Genomic DNA, 16237 nt, shown 5'->3' with positions numbered 1-16237 from the left:
ACTACAGTGATGGATACTATAGGAATATTTAAACTAGACAGAGTAAACTTGATCTAGAAGTGAGAGACAAACATGCCCCCCCCATGATGCCAGTTCATAGTATTATTACAGCAGAAGCATACTTTAGTAGTGAATTTGTTGAACTTCTCATTCTATGATTAAAGGTGCTATAAATGTGCAATGTATTACAGCTAAATTCTGCAAACACTATTGAAGTTAGTGGGACTACTCATGTTTGTGAAGTTAAGCAGAAGCATTTGCAGGATCAGACTAATGGCACAGTTGTAACAGCTGCTGAGCTATAATAAAACGCTGTCTTGCTTTTGCATTAAAACTGATTTTGTGCCGCCTCTCTTCCAAACGCCTCTACCCTAAAATTGCCAGAAGTCCTCTGTTTCAAATTTGCTTTGAGTTCTGCTTTGTTTTTGTTGTAATAGTGTTTGAAATAATGTTAGAGGCATGCTGAGTAGCAGATGGGTGCCTGTTTATTTTATAAATCACCAATAGTCTATAGCCAGTGGACAATTTTGGACCACATTTGAAGTGCTTAGGATATTCTGTGTTTTATGCTAGGCACATACAAAAATAGGTGTTAATCATAGAGAGTTGGAGAGGAGTTGGGAACTTGTTTAGTGATCATAGAATCATAGAATATCAGGGTTGGAAGGGACCCCAGAAGGTCATCTAGTCCAACCCCCTGCTCAAAGCAGGACCAATTCCCAGTTAAATCATCCCAGCCAGGGCTTTGTCAAGCCTGACCTTAAAAACCTCTAAGGAAGGAGATTCTACCACCTCCCTAGGTAACGCATTCCAGTGTTTCACCACCCTCTTAGTGAAAAAGTTTTTCCTAATATCCAATCTAAACCTCCCCCACTGCAACTTGAGACCATTACTCCTTGTTCTGTCATCTGCTACCATTGAGAACAGTCTAGAGCCATCCTCTTTGGAACCCCCTTTCAGGTAGTTGAAAGCAGCTATCAAATCCCCCCTCATTCTTCTCTTCTGCAGACTAAACAATCCCAGCTCCCTCAGCCTCTCCTCATAACTCATGTGTTCCAGTCCCCTAATCATTTTTGTTGCCCTTCGCTGGACTCTCTCCAATTTATCCACATCCTTCTTGAAGTGTGGGGCCCAAAACTGGACACAGTACTCCAGAACTATTTTATTGTCTGGGCTTGTCTGACAGACTATAAATGGCTTGTATGAAAATTCTTAGTGAGATACAGCCCCCAAATATGAGATGTTAGAGGCCCTTGTGTTTTCCATCTGCTATCATAATGTAAACATATTTAATGTCATGTTGAAAAAGTTATTCAGTGTAGAGTTAGGAACATCACAATTTAGCCAACTTCCTAAGTCTCACAGAGGCCTCCGGCAATCCTTAGAAAGTTTGCCAGACAGTTGGCCAAGTTGCAGTGCCCCCACATGCATACTCTCTGTCACGTAAAGCTTTACGGGATCATTGCTTCTTGCCTGCATACACATAGCCAGAACAGTACCTGAGAACAAACATTGAGACTTCAGGACAGGTTTATCTCATTAGCGACTTATTTTCCATTTTCCATTGGTTGAGTGAGTCCATCCTTCTTTATGGTTAAATGTCATCCACAGAAAAATAAATACTTTTCCAGGTTTGAAGGCAATCATTCCCCTCTCCTCAGTAGAATTTAATGTGTCACTGATTACATGTGCCTTAGGCCCAGAATGGGCCCAGCTCATAAAATGTGGGCAATAATGTAGAAACAAGGGTTAGTGTATGGGATCATGTATACTTGGCATCATAATTTTTTATAATAATGGTTTAAAGAGATCTACAGGTATTTATAAATCCATGTATAAAACTAATCATTGTGGTTAATATTTTTAAAGTGACACATGAAAATTTTATTCCAGCATCTTCTCCAAATTTATAGCCCCAATAAGAAAAAAATGTTGTAGAGAAGAATGGAGGATGGCAGTGGTACAGTCAGCAAACCACTGTAGTGGCTTTTCCCAATTTAAGATGTCTTGTAGCTGTAGATCTCTTTATCCAAAAATAACACCACCTAAAGGGAAAATGGAGCAGCAGGCGCAATTAGTTGCTGGGGAGAAATTAACTGTTGCATTCTGGGAGATGAGAACAATGAAGACTCATATTTATTTCAGCAACCATTTGTCAGCTGGCTAGTTGATGGTTTCTGCATAGGTGAGATTTCACATTGAAGAAGCCTCCAGCTAGCATTGTTCACCACGGTTGAGTATTGTGGATGTGTTCTGAAAGTTTATATAGTTAGAACAAGTTCTCACCACCCAATTACTGTGAAGAGCACTTGGAAATACACAGTCTAATTACAGTCACATCCTTGATCTTACTGTTAGTGATGGCAATCTTGCTGAAAATTTTTGTTTTTGACACCTGCAGTATGGAAAGCCTAAGTAAGGTAATAAACATCTTATTGTAACTTAATGTTTAACAATAAAACAGTATTTAATACTGATGATATGTAATGCTTAGAATGTATTGTTCATTATCATTATAGGGAAAGCTGTGTGTTGCAACTAGAATCTGTTGCATAATAAAGCTTTTATTAGAAAAGCTTCTAGTCTGTTTACAAATAAAACTTTAAAAACAATCTGAGTATAAACTGATGCAATGTTGGATTATTGAGTGTGCAAAATATCCTGAAACAAAATCGAAGAGAGGCATAGAACTGACTCATTCAACTCATTGAGATGTTTGTTAAGAAACTGACCAGTACACATGGGATATGTCAGATTACCTTATATATACACATACACAAGAAGCTGGTACCAGTGAAAGCTTCACAGATTGGTAGAAGTATATCATGGATGGTTCTCCTCCTCTTGTATGAGAGCTCATTTTTAAGTGTCATGACAGTTACAGAAATAAATTATTCTAACCATGATTTACGATGGACATAATCAGTTTAGTTTACTAGCCCTGTTTTCCTCTACTAACAGCTCAATGTTGACAGGAGAATATAGTATCAGAGGTTAATGGGTGACAACAGATTATGGGGCAGTGACCACTCATACAGTGAAACAGACCAACAAGGCTACAATATAAAGATAGCACCAACGATAATATTTGTTTGCACTTAAGCAACTAACATGCTTGATTTAATAAACATTTATTATGAATGCACATTAACAGATTTAAATACACAGTGAATCATGTAAATGCAAACCATTTTAAGAACAAAGGAAAACTGTATTACATAAAACAAAAGCATGATTGTTTTCAGGGAACATGTATTACCATTGCTGCAGTCTAATCTGGATGATGGAAAGCTATCAACATTTTGAATATACAGAACTGAGCTTCTCTTCAGACATAATCATCACTCTCTTCCTACAGAATTTGGGGACAATAGCATAACATGCCCTCAAGTAAGAAGTTTACATCAAGGACTTGATATGAACTATAGAATACCTCAGCCCTTAATCATGAATGGCCTCTGGGGTGGAAACAGGCAGGCAAAACATAGGACTCCACCCCAGTCTCCCTTACAGGTTTTTCTATAAGCTTCCCCCCAAGAAAATCAAATTCCATTCATAATCTTGATGGCTATTTGCTTTCATAATTAAATTTAAGTATAGTCACATTGATACACATCAGTACTCAAGCAAAATTCTTCTGATCACATCCATTCTAGGAAGGCATAATTTTTACATATTTTGGATTATGATAATTAATTTCTGTATAAACTTAGGTTTTATTTATTTTTTAAAATTTGAATGCTTCATGCCTAGAACTAATATACATCAACAGTACAGATGTCCAATGATTAGTTATTTGGCTATTAGCTTTGTAGATTTAATTTAGTCATTCAGTAAATAAATTCTCATCTAACTATTGCATGTAAGGATTAAAACAAAGGAAAAAAGATCTAGACACTTTAGATCAAGCACCCCAAGAGTACAGTTATAGTAATTGATGTAAAATGTCTCATCTGATAATCTGCATTAGGTTAATTTACAGACATATAATTTATATTGCAGAAATGACAAGACCAATTCCAGCGGCACTAAAGGATTCTTCTCAGTGAAATGCTAACTTTATTTACACGTTACTTCTTTTCCGTCAAATGTTGTACTGGAACAAGTGGCAGTATGTAAACATTGGAACAAATGCAAAAAAAATCCCTTACTAAGAAAAATAAATTGACAGTGTTGTTAAATAAAGGCCAATAACTGCCAGTATATACAAATTGTTTACTGAAAGCTCATATTGAGACATTCAGGTATGATTTTAGTGCTTTTCAAATAAATACCAAATAATGCAACATGTACAAATAACACACTAACAATACCTCAGCTCCCCCAATCTCCTTTACAAGTTGGAATTTCGTATTTTGATTAAGCAAATGAATAGCAGCTCCTTCATAGATCTTAAGGCATGTTACATAGCATCAAAATGGAACCGATGGGCTTCTTGTCGTTTCTCTCGGTCATCTGCTTTCTGAAAAATAAACCATAACACTTTATAGAATACAAGAAACAGCATAGTACATACCTTGCATTCTAATAGAAAATTAGTTGTCAACTGCCACAGAATGGCTATTTTTTCAACTCTGTCATTCAACAGAAGACAAAAAGCTAACTATCTGCCTCAACAATTAATACTTAATAGGTGTCAGTTTATAATAGCAATAATCTGTTCAAAATTGGCTGCTGCCGTTAATGATGAGATGTTTTAGTATTAATGACCCAATGCTTTGGGTTATTCTAATGAACGTTTTTTTCAAGGATTATTGCTTAAGTGGTTAAATGAAAAATGCTTTGAAGTGCGCTTTTATGTCATCTGCCTTGTAAAAGATGATAAATATTATTAGGAATGGTGAATTGGCTCTGAAGCAACCACACGTGGTCCCAGCTCTTGTAATTTAAGAACTAGATTATTTTAAAATTACTGTTAAGAGAACCAAAATTGAAAAATTTGACAAAAGGGACAGTAAGACTGTAGCAATTCAACCAATAATAGCATTAAGAACTGCAGATGAAAAATTGGGGCTCCACTTTGTTTGTGGGCATATGCATGTGTATAAACAGTGAACAACTGGGAAGGTAAATACATTTCTTTCCTTATTTGAGTGCTGTACATGTAGATCTGTCAAAACAACAGTGTTACTGACATGTGTGTGTTTATGGATAAATAAGGAGAGTATTCAGCTTGTACCTATATCTGTATGGTCTCTAGTTACATGTAGTAATTTTCCATGTATTTTATTTCCTCTCTCCAGTCCAGAATATTTTACCTATGTACTTCTTTCCAGGGTTTACTAATGTTGGATTAACTTTATTGGGAACTGAGATTAGCCTTATGTGACAAATAAACTGTTTGTCTGCAGCTACAGAGTCCTAACAACATTTCTAACATATACACGAGCAAGCAATGAATCGCTCTTTCAATTTATCCGACTTGCAAAATTCTTCCTGCTTGCTACTTGAGGCTAATACTTTTATTTTTAAGAGTGAGTAAAATATTGTTGGCTTGTCACCATCATGACATAGGCATGTGCCTGAGCTGGTAACCTTTCACAACAATTTTACTAGGTATCTATGCTATATCTCTCTATATTTCTATAACGAAAACTAGGTTGTGGGAAACATGGTATCACCTGCTCTGGCTCCATTCCAAAGATTTCGTTGTCACAGACCACACAAGTGTACAATTGGGCATCCTACTGGATTGTGTTCTACTAGATTTTGCTGTTTTAGTCTTCTGTGACAGGCTTACAGTTCTCAGTGTAGTTAAAGCATCCCCCCCCTTTAAAAACAATTTCCATTCAGTTGTGTTCTCTCTTTCTTTCATGCATTCTGAAAGTGTTAAAGACGATTTCTGAATTGACAATAATAATACTGATAGTTAAGTTTTAAAGTGCTGTCTATGTAAACTGATTAACCATCACATTATTCCTATGTGGTATCATGATCACTATATAGATGGGGAAACCAAATCAGTGTCTGAGTGATTTGCTCACACAGCAGGGCAAAGGGAGGCTGAGAATGCAGGAGTTCCGGGATCCTTGCTCATCTGACACCTATCTGAATGTTTAACTGGCCTTTTAGTTCACAAACACTGCCAGGCATACCAAGTCAAAAATGCAGTAATTTTATTTGACAGCTGTAATTACGGTATGCTAGGTAGCAGCACTTATTGGCTATCCTGCCAGTTGAATATTATTGTGCACTGAGAGTGGTTAAGAAAAATGGGACCACTTTTCTTTTGTGACATGAAAGAACCCTCTCAAAATGCTTCTTCAAATCAATGAATTTCTATACACTGTAGTGTATTTCAGCTATATACAACAAAACAACCAGTATGTCCATGATAAAATCACACACACGGTCTTAAATGTTAATGTTAGTACACTCAGTGAGGACACAAAATGACAAGGGATGTTTCCCTTCTCTCTGAATTACCAGCAGAACTAAAGAAGTGTAAGCTGGGGGTTTACATGTAGTTTTATTTCCAGACTCATTCCTTTAAATTCTGATCAAAGGCTGAGAGTGCAAGATATTCATCCTGGATATGAACTAGGGTGACCAGGTGCCCCATTTTATAGGGACAGTCCTGATATTCTGGCCTTTGTCTTATATAGGCACCTTTTACCCCCCACCCTTGTCCTGATTTTTCACACTTGCTGTCTGGTCACCCGAATATGAACTGAACATTTTCCATTTAGTTATGAATTATGGTTTTCCCTGAACTATCAGCACTTACCTGTTACTGCCAAATTTCCATTTTTATGACTCAAAATTAAAACTAAATACCAAATATCTGTTTCTAAGGTTTCAATAAGTCCTAAATTTTCCTAATTTTGTGAACAATAATAAAGTCTGATACCTTTCAAGAATGAGAGGATTATTATAGATTGATGAATTTAGTGAATATCCCCCAAAACTTTTCAAACTGAAAAACACTGTTCAAAACAACACAGCTTAGGGCATATATTAAAATATTAGGAAGTTTAAAGTACAGTAAAGATACATGTAGAAAATCATTTCCACTTAATTAAGCTTACCTTTTCTTGCCAGTGCAATATGCCAATTATTGCTAAGATAAAAACACAGACTCCAATTAGGGCTATAGCTGTGAGCAGCACAATGTTACTTGGGGTCAGGTACAGCTTGGCACTCCAGCTACACGGAAGAGGAGAAGCAAAGGAAACCTCAGTCACTCTTCATTAGGAGAAAGAGTAGATTCAATAGAGATTATGTTTACAAAAATATAAAGGTAGTACGGTGACCCACGACTTGGTCTTCAAAAGCCAGGGGCTTTACTGAAAGACCTCCCCTAATAATGTTTACTTACAAATATAGGGTTTAATATCATTGCCATTTCCAACTAATGCCATCTCTAAGCTTAGTTTCTATTGAAGTGCTCACAGAAGTGCTATGGTTAGCCGCAGGGACTGACTCTTTCATTTAGGCACTCCTTAACGTGGCACTTCTTTTGCAGTGGGCATGGAAGGGAGCAAAATAAAATGCACAGGATAAGCCTCCAAAAAAGCCGTGCCTGAGACTTAGGTGAAGGGAAAAGAGCAGGGAAACAGTCCACCTGGCATGCTGCCTCTTCTGCCAAGAAAGCCCCTTTGCTGCAACACGGCACTGCAGGGGACTTGGGGAGCAGTCATTGTACATTTCCATCAGTCATCTGCATATCTACACTGTTCAGAAATTAATGCTGCATTAAGTTCCTCTCTGTGCCTACGTAAGTATCAGAACCCACTGTACAGGCATGGCAAGGACAGCCAATGACAGCTGTGCTTCCAGGGAAAGAGAGGGGCCAGGCAGCATCATGGAGGGTCATCACACTGTAGAGTAGTACTTCATTTCCTTGTAGATAATGAAGTGGGGGTTTCATAGGGTACGGATGCCTTGCTTCCTGTCTCCTCCACAAAATCCTGCATTTGGAGGGGAAATTTATAAACAAGTCTGCCTGACAAACTTTGTGGAGTTTCCTGAGTGCTCTTGGTTTTACTCTATCAGGGAACAATGTGACTTTAAATCAGGTTACAACAGGGCATTTCTATGAGATACAGAAATAGCAACAATTTCAGTATTTGTGACAAACATTTTTGCACATCCCATATTAGTAGAGTGTATTAAGAGACAAAGTTACTTAATCTTTCTAATCTGTTTTATTCCACTTTTTTGTACTTGGGTATTCATAACAATTGATTTTAAATCATGTAGTAAGTACCTTATGCACAGTACACTACGGACTATGAAACTAGAAAGATTTTTCACATCAGAATAATTTTTCACATTGATAATAAAGGTGTTTAAGATCCAGAAAGCTTACTCCTGAGTTGTAGCACATTTCTGTGCCATTAAAGACTACGTCCAAAAATATAGTTTTATTGGTTTCATATCCATCAGATGTGCCAGTGTGATATGGTGTTTTATGAAAACCAACCCTACTGATCACAGGGAGTTAAAAACAAGATGTCAGTAAAAAGAAAAGGAGGACTTGTGGCATCTTAGAGACTAACCAATTTATTTGAGCATGAGCTTTCGTGAGCTACAGCTCACTTCATCGGATGCATACCGTGGAAACTGCAGCAGATATTATATACACACAGAGATCATGAAACAATACCTCCTCCCACCCCACTGTCCTGCTGGTAATAGCTTATCTAAAGTGATCATCAAGTTGGGCCATTTCCAAATGGCCCACCTTGATTATCATGCACATTGTGAAGAGAGTTGTCACTTTGGATGGGCTATTACCAGCAGGAGAGTGAGTTTGTGTGTAGGGGGGTGGAGGGTGAGAAAACCTGGATTTGTGCTGGAAATGGCCCAACTTGATGATCACTTTAGATAAGCTATTACCAGCAGGACAGTGGGGTGGGAGGAGGTATTGTTTCATGATCTCTGTGTGTATATAATATCTGCTGCAGTTTCCACGGTATGCATCCGATGAAGTGAGCTGTAGCTCACGAAAGCTCATGCTCAAATAAATTGGTTAGTCTCTAAGGTGCCACAAGTCCTCCTTTTCTTTTTGCGAATACAGACTAACATGGCTGTTACTCTGAAACCTGTCAAGATGTCAGTACAGTCAGATAAGGCTGTAAGATAACTATAGCCAATCAAATGTAATCTCATTCTTTCCTTAAGTACAAATTGTTTGATATTGATTTTACTTAAGTATTTCAGCAAAATTAGCTGCAAGTGCCTCATTTGTGGTGATGGGATATAATGTTTTCAACCTGCAAACATAAAAATGTTAGCCTTTTAGAGAGCTGACATATTAGGCATAATCTACAGAATTTCTGTAAAAACAGATGGATTCACAAGAAACTGCATCCCTCCCTATCCTGCAGCTCTCCAGCACCTTCCCCTTAGGGGGCAATTTATCAGCCTCCCTGATGCCCTTTTCTGACTTTGTCTATGGGAGGAGTGATCTGGGCTTGCGATGTAAAGTCCACGTCTGCAGTATGGTTAGCTTAAGTAGTTCATTTCCTGCATGTCCAAATATTAACACAAAACCCTCTGAGCCATAGGTCCCTACATCCAAAAATCTCAAGGCACTTCACAGCCATTTATTTAGCCTCATACCTTTTTTACCTATAAACTGAGGCACAGATTTGTTAAGTTTTTGTAACTTTAACTACTACTTGGATCTTTTAAAAATATTTAAGTTATTCTGAAGAAAGATAAATTCAAGCCCATCACAAGTTTGTCATATTTTCAAATAGGAATAATCCACCTTTAAAGCTCACATTATTTTAAACATTCAGCTCAAACTTTGTGACCAAATAAGACATTGCCATTCAGGCCTCGCCTTCCACTCTCTGCTTCAAACTCCAGTGGCAAAATCTTCTAAGGTATGTATTACTGCTTACCTCTTATTATATATGCTTAAAAGTACAGCATTTTTTGTTTCTTTTAAATATTACATGATTGTTGCATGTAGTAGTTCAGTGCATATCTTATTTTTTTAAGTGACTCGCTCAAAGGCAGAAATTAAATATAGACCCCTTTTTGGATTAAATCAAAATTTATTGACCAATAAGGTCAGTCTCTGTAGTCAATAAACCTTGAAATAGACTGAAAAATGAAACCAATGTGTATTTTATTTCTAAATAAATTTGCAGAAAACATTCCTTCAGAAACACAAGGGGGGCAAATAAAAGTGCCCAAGAGGTTGGTTGTAGCTGAAAGTGGTACAACAGAATTTATAAAAATATCAATGGCAGTGAGACTGTATAGAAACTTAATTATTGCTAATTTGAAGAACAGTACCCTTGCATTACTTGCAAAGTACGCTTTGTCAATGAGATTTTATTTTTAAACAGGATTCCTAATATGTTTACAATTTTTGTATTTGGAGATGTGCGCATGTATTGTTGGCATGGGTGACTAAGTGCTGGCCATGGCCCCAGTTCAGCAAAGTACTTAAGAATGTGTCAAATTTTAAGCATGTCAATACATTAATACATTTTAAAGTTGGAAGAGACTATCATCATCATCATCTAATCCGACTTCATGCACAACATAGTTCATAGAATTTCACCCAGTAATTCCTGCATCAATTTCTGTTTGCACTAGTGTGTAATAATCTTTTAGAAAAATATCTAAGTGTACTGCAAGCAGGCTGTCTTTCTAAAGAGATATGGTCTGTCTCACTGAGAAGTTAGGGGCTTTATGTAGAAATCACTGGGGAAGTTCTATCACCTGCGTTATACAGGCTATAATGGCCCCTTTCTGGCTTTAAAATCTATGAATCCTTCCAGACCTTCTACAACAGGACTACCCACATGCTTAAACTTAGACAAATGCTTAAGTACCTTGCCAAACTGGGGTCTATTTGCATAAACTGCTCAATATTCTCCCATTTGGAGTATTAAAATAAGCACTTGTGTAAGTCTACTTAGAGAGATGAATTGAGTTGCCCAGAGTCACCAGCAGGGCAATGCCAGAGCTGATAATGAAACTCAGCTATTCTGAGTCCCAGTCCAGTGAGCTATTAGGTCCCACTGAATTGAGTCAAGAAGCAAGTAATTTACCTGACTTCTTATTCTGGCACCATTTGTAGGCTAGCCAGTAAGAATCAACCAATTTTAAAATAGCTTCTAACACAGCTTATAAAATTAAGGAGATAGCCAAACAGATCATAGTGTTATCCTTGAGGAAATCCCATGGTCCAGTTACACATTTTTTTAAAAAAAGGGCAAAAGTGTCTTTTATATACTTTATATAATAGACTGTCCACTCAATTAAAAATTTAAGTCAGTCAATCTGCTAATATACAATGAATATTTGGTATCCTACAGATAATATTATATTGCATAGAAGTACAGATAGAAAGAAAAATGGATCTTTTAATACGTGAAGTACACATAGGCCTAATGCCACCCACTCCATCCAAACACCCAGAACTAAGGAGAGGTTCAGATCCAGAGCTGGACATATTGCTCATGCCTATGTCAGATTTGAACTCTTGGGGTGAGGAGACTTCCATCTATTTTTAATGATAGCAATGGAGCACATGGAAGGGCAAATTTCCAAAACAGGGTACAACTGGCGGACCTACCCAAGACGTGCACACACCCACTGTGGTTTAAAAAAAAAGGTACAACCATGGGTATAAACAAGCAAATGTAGTAATAGTGTAGCTAGACTCTAAGGTCCTGCACCTGCAGTGGGCCTGTTTGTGGTGCACATGTGGGGTTTTACAAGTGCACAGATTTAACTTTGAAGCCTTATGAGGATGATTATGTATCAGTCAGCACTGTTCTATATTTCACTGCTGATCAATGCAGCTACTCTGGAAATGAGGGTGACTCCTGAGTAGTAACCTTTCCCCCTGGGATTTGACCCATCTGTTCTCAACCCATTGTGCTTAGCACTGAAATTTTGGCCCTTGATGTTTGGTCTTTGTTCACCCAGTCTTAAAAATGTTTTGGCTTTAAGAGACAGGGAAGGGAACTTTTATTATGAAGAAGGATTAGGGAGAAGAGTCTGATGACAAGGGTCAAATTTGTCAGAAAAGGGGGATGTTTAAGCTCCACTCAATTGCAGAATAGCTGGATGTTTCACCTAAATTGATCATCAGTGAAATAGTAAAGTGTAAACTATAAATCTTCATTAGGATTCAAAGTTAAAACCCCCTTGAGATGAATTAAGCAGTTCTCTCTAAAGTGATACTGTTCAGTTTGACTGGCTGCAGACTTGAGAGAACAGACCATTTTGTCCTGATAATTTGTATATTTGAAGAGAATAGAGGATTCATTCCTTAGGCAATTTCTTCCTATTTTATTATATTACTGGAGGAAAGAATCAATTCTGTCAATAGAAGAATGGATTAATATCCTTAATGCCTGTTTATCATTGGAAAAGACTATTCAGAGAGAATGATGATTCACTGGGACTTTTGAGAAAATGTGGAAGTACTGCTTGGGGATTTAAGGAATCTGAAAAGGATTTAAATACAAATTAGGATTGCATCCCGTATACTTCTCTAGGCTGTAGAAATAATTTTTTTTTAAAGGGGTTTCTTTCCTGTTTAGGAATATCAGATGTGTAAAGTCTGGTCTTCCCTTATTTTTGTAGAGGACATCCTTGATGTGTCACAGCAGCTGCACTGTGTGCACTCTCATCTTAACTGAAAGCAAAAGTACAGAGGGATGCGCTTGAATCTGTATGTTTGACTCCGTAATAAACACTTCCTTTCACCAAAATGTTAGTCACTGAAGTTATATAAGAAAGTTTTAAACAGCCTGATTAAAATCATCTTCCTCTCAACTGCTCATCTTCTCTCTTGACTCATGATATCATTTCACTCGTTTTTCCCATCATTAAAACCTCCAGTCATGGGGTGTGACTGGAGCTCAAGAAGACATTCCCAAGCTGTCTTTAATTTAGCTATCTCGGATCCCGGAGCAGTTAAGTCCACACAGAATCCTGGTTAATTACTTGTAGGGCTAGTCTGCACTAAAGCACATGCTGGTGCAGCTACAGTACTTTGGGACATCAGGTAGCTAGATTACAGCTAGCTCAGGTATGTCACCTTGAGCTGCAATCATGCTATTTAAATGAAATCTGGATATAATCTTAGGAAATGTCTATGTGTAGTGAAAGTTTTGAATATGTATATTTCTCCTGTTTTCACATAATCTCCAATATTGAGTTCCACCTATTGTCAGTCTACAGTGTCCATATCTGCATGTGTTTCCTCTATGAGAAAACTAAACCCAATAATTTGAAAGCAAGAGGATTTAGAGAGATTTCTGTACGTGGGAATCTTTAAAATACATAAGGCTAGAATGTTAAATCTTATTCACCTGACTGATGTTATTCTTGTGCTTAATCACTAACGCAACATAGTTTATATAAAAGGGATGTCACATCTCATCTCTTCTCATATTTGATTCTACAGTAAAGTTATAATGCTGAAATTGTGATATAAGAATAATTTCATTATATATAAAATTGACTTCACTGCAAGATCAAGCAGAAGAGAAAGCAAGAATGTGACTAATCAAGTATTTATTATGAGTAGGGGTCTACCAAATTCGCAGTTGTGAAAATCACATCACAGAATGTGAAATCTGGTCTCTGGCTGCCCGGCTCTGAAGGCAGAGTGGAGAAGAGCTGTTGCTGGCCGGGTACCCAGCTCTGAAGGCAGTGCTGTGGCCAGCAGTAGCAGAGAAATAAGGGTGGCATGATATGGCCACCAGCAGCTGCTGCTCTCCGCTCTTCAATACCTCTGCTGCTGCTGGCGGCATTGCTGTCTGCAGAGCTGGGCGCCTGGGCAGCAGCTGCAGGTTTCCCGCCGCTTAGCTTCAGGCAGCGCCACTGTCAGCAGCAGCAGTGGAGAAGTAAGGATGGCAATACCACAACCCCCTAATAGGCTTGCAACCCCTTTTTGGGTCAGGGCCCCAGTCTGAGAAACGCTGTGGAGAAATCACACATTTTTCATGGGTTGGTCACAGTATAAATAGCAAATTTCGCGGATGTGTTACCCATCTGCGAAATGTGCTATTTATGTCGTGACCAATCTGGGAAAAATGTGTGATTTCTCCGTGATTTAAGTAGACCCCTAATTATGACAGATATATTCAATAACAGCAAAAGTAGCACAGAAAAGTGCTGGCCAAGTTCAGGTTTTTGGTATAAATGTTTTTATTCTAAATTGATTTCAATATGAAAGTCCTCCTTCAAGGAACCCTCTGACCCTTAGCTACAGGAAAATACATGTATCCATGGCAACACACACCATGTGTTGAAGGACTGAATAGAACCTTTGTATCTAACTGGACACACTGAATGTATATCTGATGAAACCAAAAAAAGCCTATTTTCCCCATGACAATGCTTGCTACTTGGTCAAAAAGAAAGTTGGCAGGTATGTTTTCATTTATTGGAAAATACTTAATGGATGCTCACTGTAAATATATAAAACATTTATGCAAATACCTGTATGTTCAATAATTTAAAGAGAAAATACCAATATTACTATAGTGTGAAATGCGCAATGTATTTTAAATTTGACTGTCATGATCCACAAAAGGAAATAAAGCTATATGCTTATTTACAAGAATCTCTCATACAGATGAGGGAATACGTACACATATTCCACATAAACATGTACACATATTCTCTCTCCATCTGCCTACTCCCCGACAATTTAGCAATGGTCACAAATGAACACATCTATAATATACCAAGTATGACACACTGACAATATCCTGTAATAGCCTGAACAAACTTTATGGAATTAAGATAAAGTTTATTGAATTAAGTTAAACCTGACTGAATTAGGGTCAATACTTTGGGGTACATTGTATAAAAAATGCAATTGTGTGTTATTGTGGCATTGTATGTACCTTCTCTAGTAGGGAAAGGGGGATGCTAATGTACTTCCTCCGTTATCAACCCTTTGAAGCCACCCACCTGGAGAGGTTTGCACATACTCGTTCAAACTGAAATCTCCAGGGACCAGACAAAGCAATGGTTTTTGGACAAACAGCCTGGTTTTAAATTGGCTCAGGGTCTTCTACCTGATACAGCAAATGGACAGGATCCCTGGTCCATGGAGGGCTCTGATCCTTTGGGGAGGGTTGGAAGGACAGGGCCTCCTGAGGGCTCATGAGACTGAGTGCTTGTTCTGAGCTGAAGCTGTGATGAACTTGTAACCACAAGGAATCCCCCTTATGTGGGGTTTGAAGGACAGCTCCTGTAAGAATCCATGTTAGGATAGGGGTGAACTCTGGTAAGCTTATTAGCACGCATATAGGTTCTTTTATTGTTTTCACTGTGGAATGTTTTTTACCTTAAGAATGAAGTAGGCTTGCACAGGAAGTGTTGTGTTGTGCTTTATAACTGTAGCAATTACACCTCTCAGTCTTTGCAGAGAAAGCAGGCAGACATACCTGGGCAGCCTATCTCTGCTGGGATTGACACAGTGAGGACAGGGAATGGTGCAGTCTGGAAATAGCTTGGTCAGAAGGGAGGGAGAAACGTGTCTCCACCCAAGAGAGGTGACAGCTGGAGTGTCTGGAAACTAGAGTGGCTGCCCTTGATGGACAATAAAGGGGGAACACAGCTGCAGTTGCCCTGAAGGGACACACCAAGTTCTGAATATGCTAATCTGCTCTTCAGATGATCAAATGTAACTAGCTGCACATGAAAAGAAAAGACCTTTTCTGTTAGAATTTTTATTAAACCTTTTCTATAATCATTCCACCATCATTCATTCATAGTCCATGACACACAATTACAGTTCTGCATCCATAGTATCATTTTCAAAATCTACTTCAAACGATTACATTACCTTCGAGGAACGTTGTGTGGATATGGAATGACTATAAGTTGGGAGTTCGGGATGATAGCTGTCCATTCCTGTTTTCTTATGGACTGAAAGAAGGAATGAAGGTATATCCGCTTCTTACAAACTAATACAAATTTTAAATATTCTGAACTTTTCTGATTAATGTTATACAAGAAAAAACAAAAAGCTCAAACACAGTTAATTTTCCAGAAGACAGGAAAAAAATAGTGATAATTCTCTAACATGAATATAAAGATTTTTTTATCCTGAAAGATCCCAAAGCAATTTACAAACTGAATAAAAATGATACACAAGGATCACTTAATCCACCACTGAAATACCACAATCTCTGAGGTGAACCATGGCAGTGTTTAAAAAGTGCACATTAGCACTCCAGTTTAGAGCAGGAAGTGAAGAATACGCAGGGGTGAAAGTAAGTCTAGGGACTTACCG

At 37.9% G+C, this 16237-nt stretch overlaps 1 protein-coding gene and 1 long non-coding RNA gene across 2 annotated transcripts in view; one reads left to right on the top strand and one right to left on the bottom strand.

Annotated features, from left to right (window-relative positions):
* Positions 1-16237, top strand: part of LOC311528952 — a 151882-nt gene that overhangs the window by 131882 nt on the left and 3763 nt on the right. The gene's annotated exons all lie outside the window — the stretch shown is intronic.
* ITFG1 (integrin alpha FG-GAP repeat containing 1) overlaps positions 3131-16237 on the bottom strand; it is a gene marked incomplete at its 5' end in the record, with an annotated part of 215601 nt that continues 202494 nt past the window's right edge. The window contains 3 exons of the mRNA XM_084644488.1: positions 3131-4462; positions 7029-7146; positions 15788-15870. Coding sequence (XP_084500614.1) covers positions 4403-4462; positions 7029-7146; positions 15788-15870 — 261 coding nt within the window. The 3' untranslated portion in view covers positions 3131-4402. The remainder of the gene's footprint in view (positions 4463-7028; positions 7147-15787; positions 15871-16237) is intronic.

The sequence above is a fragment of the Lepidochelys olivacea genome, assembly GCF_965140295.1.
Source record: "Lepidochelys olivacea isolate rLepOli2 genome assembly, chromosome: 12".
Classification (NCBI taxonomy): Eukaryota; Metazoa; Chordata; order Testudines; family Cheloniidae; genus Lepidochelys; species Lepidochelys olivacea.
Note: the sequence above shows the minus strand (reverse complement) of the source record. Positions and strands in the feature narration are given on the sequence as shown.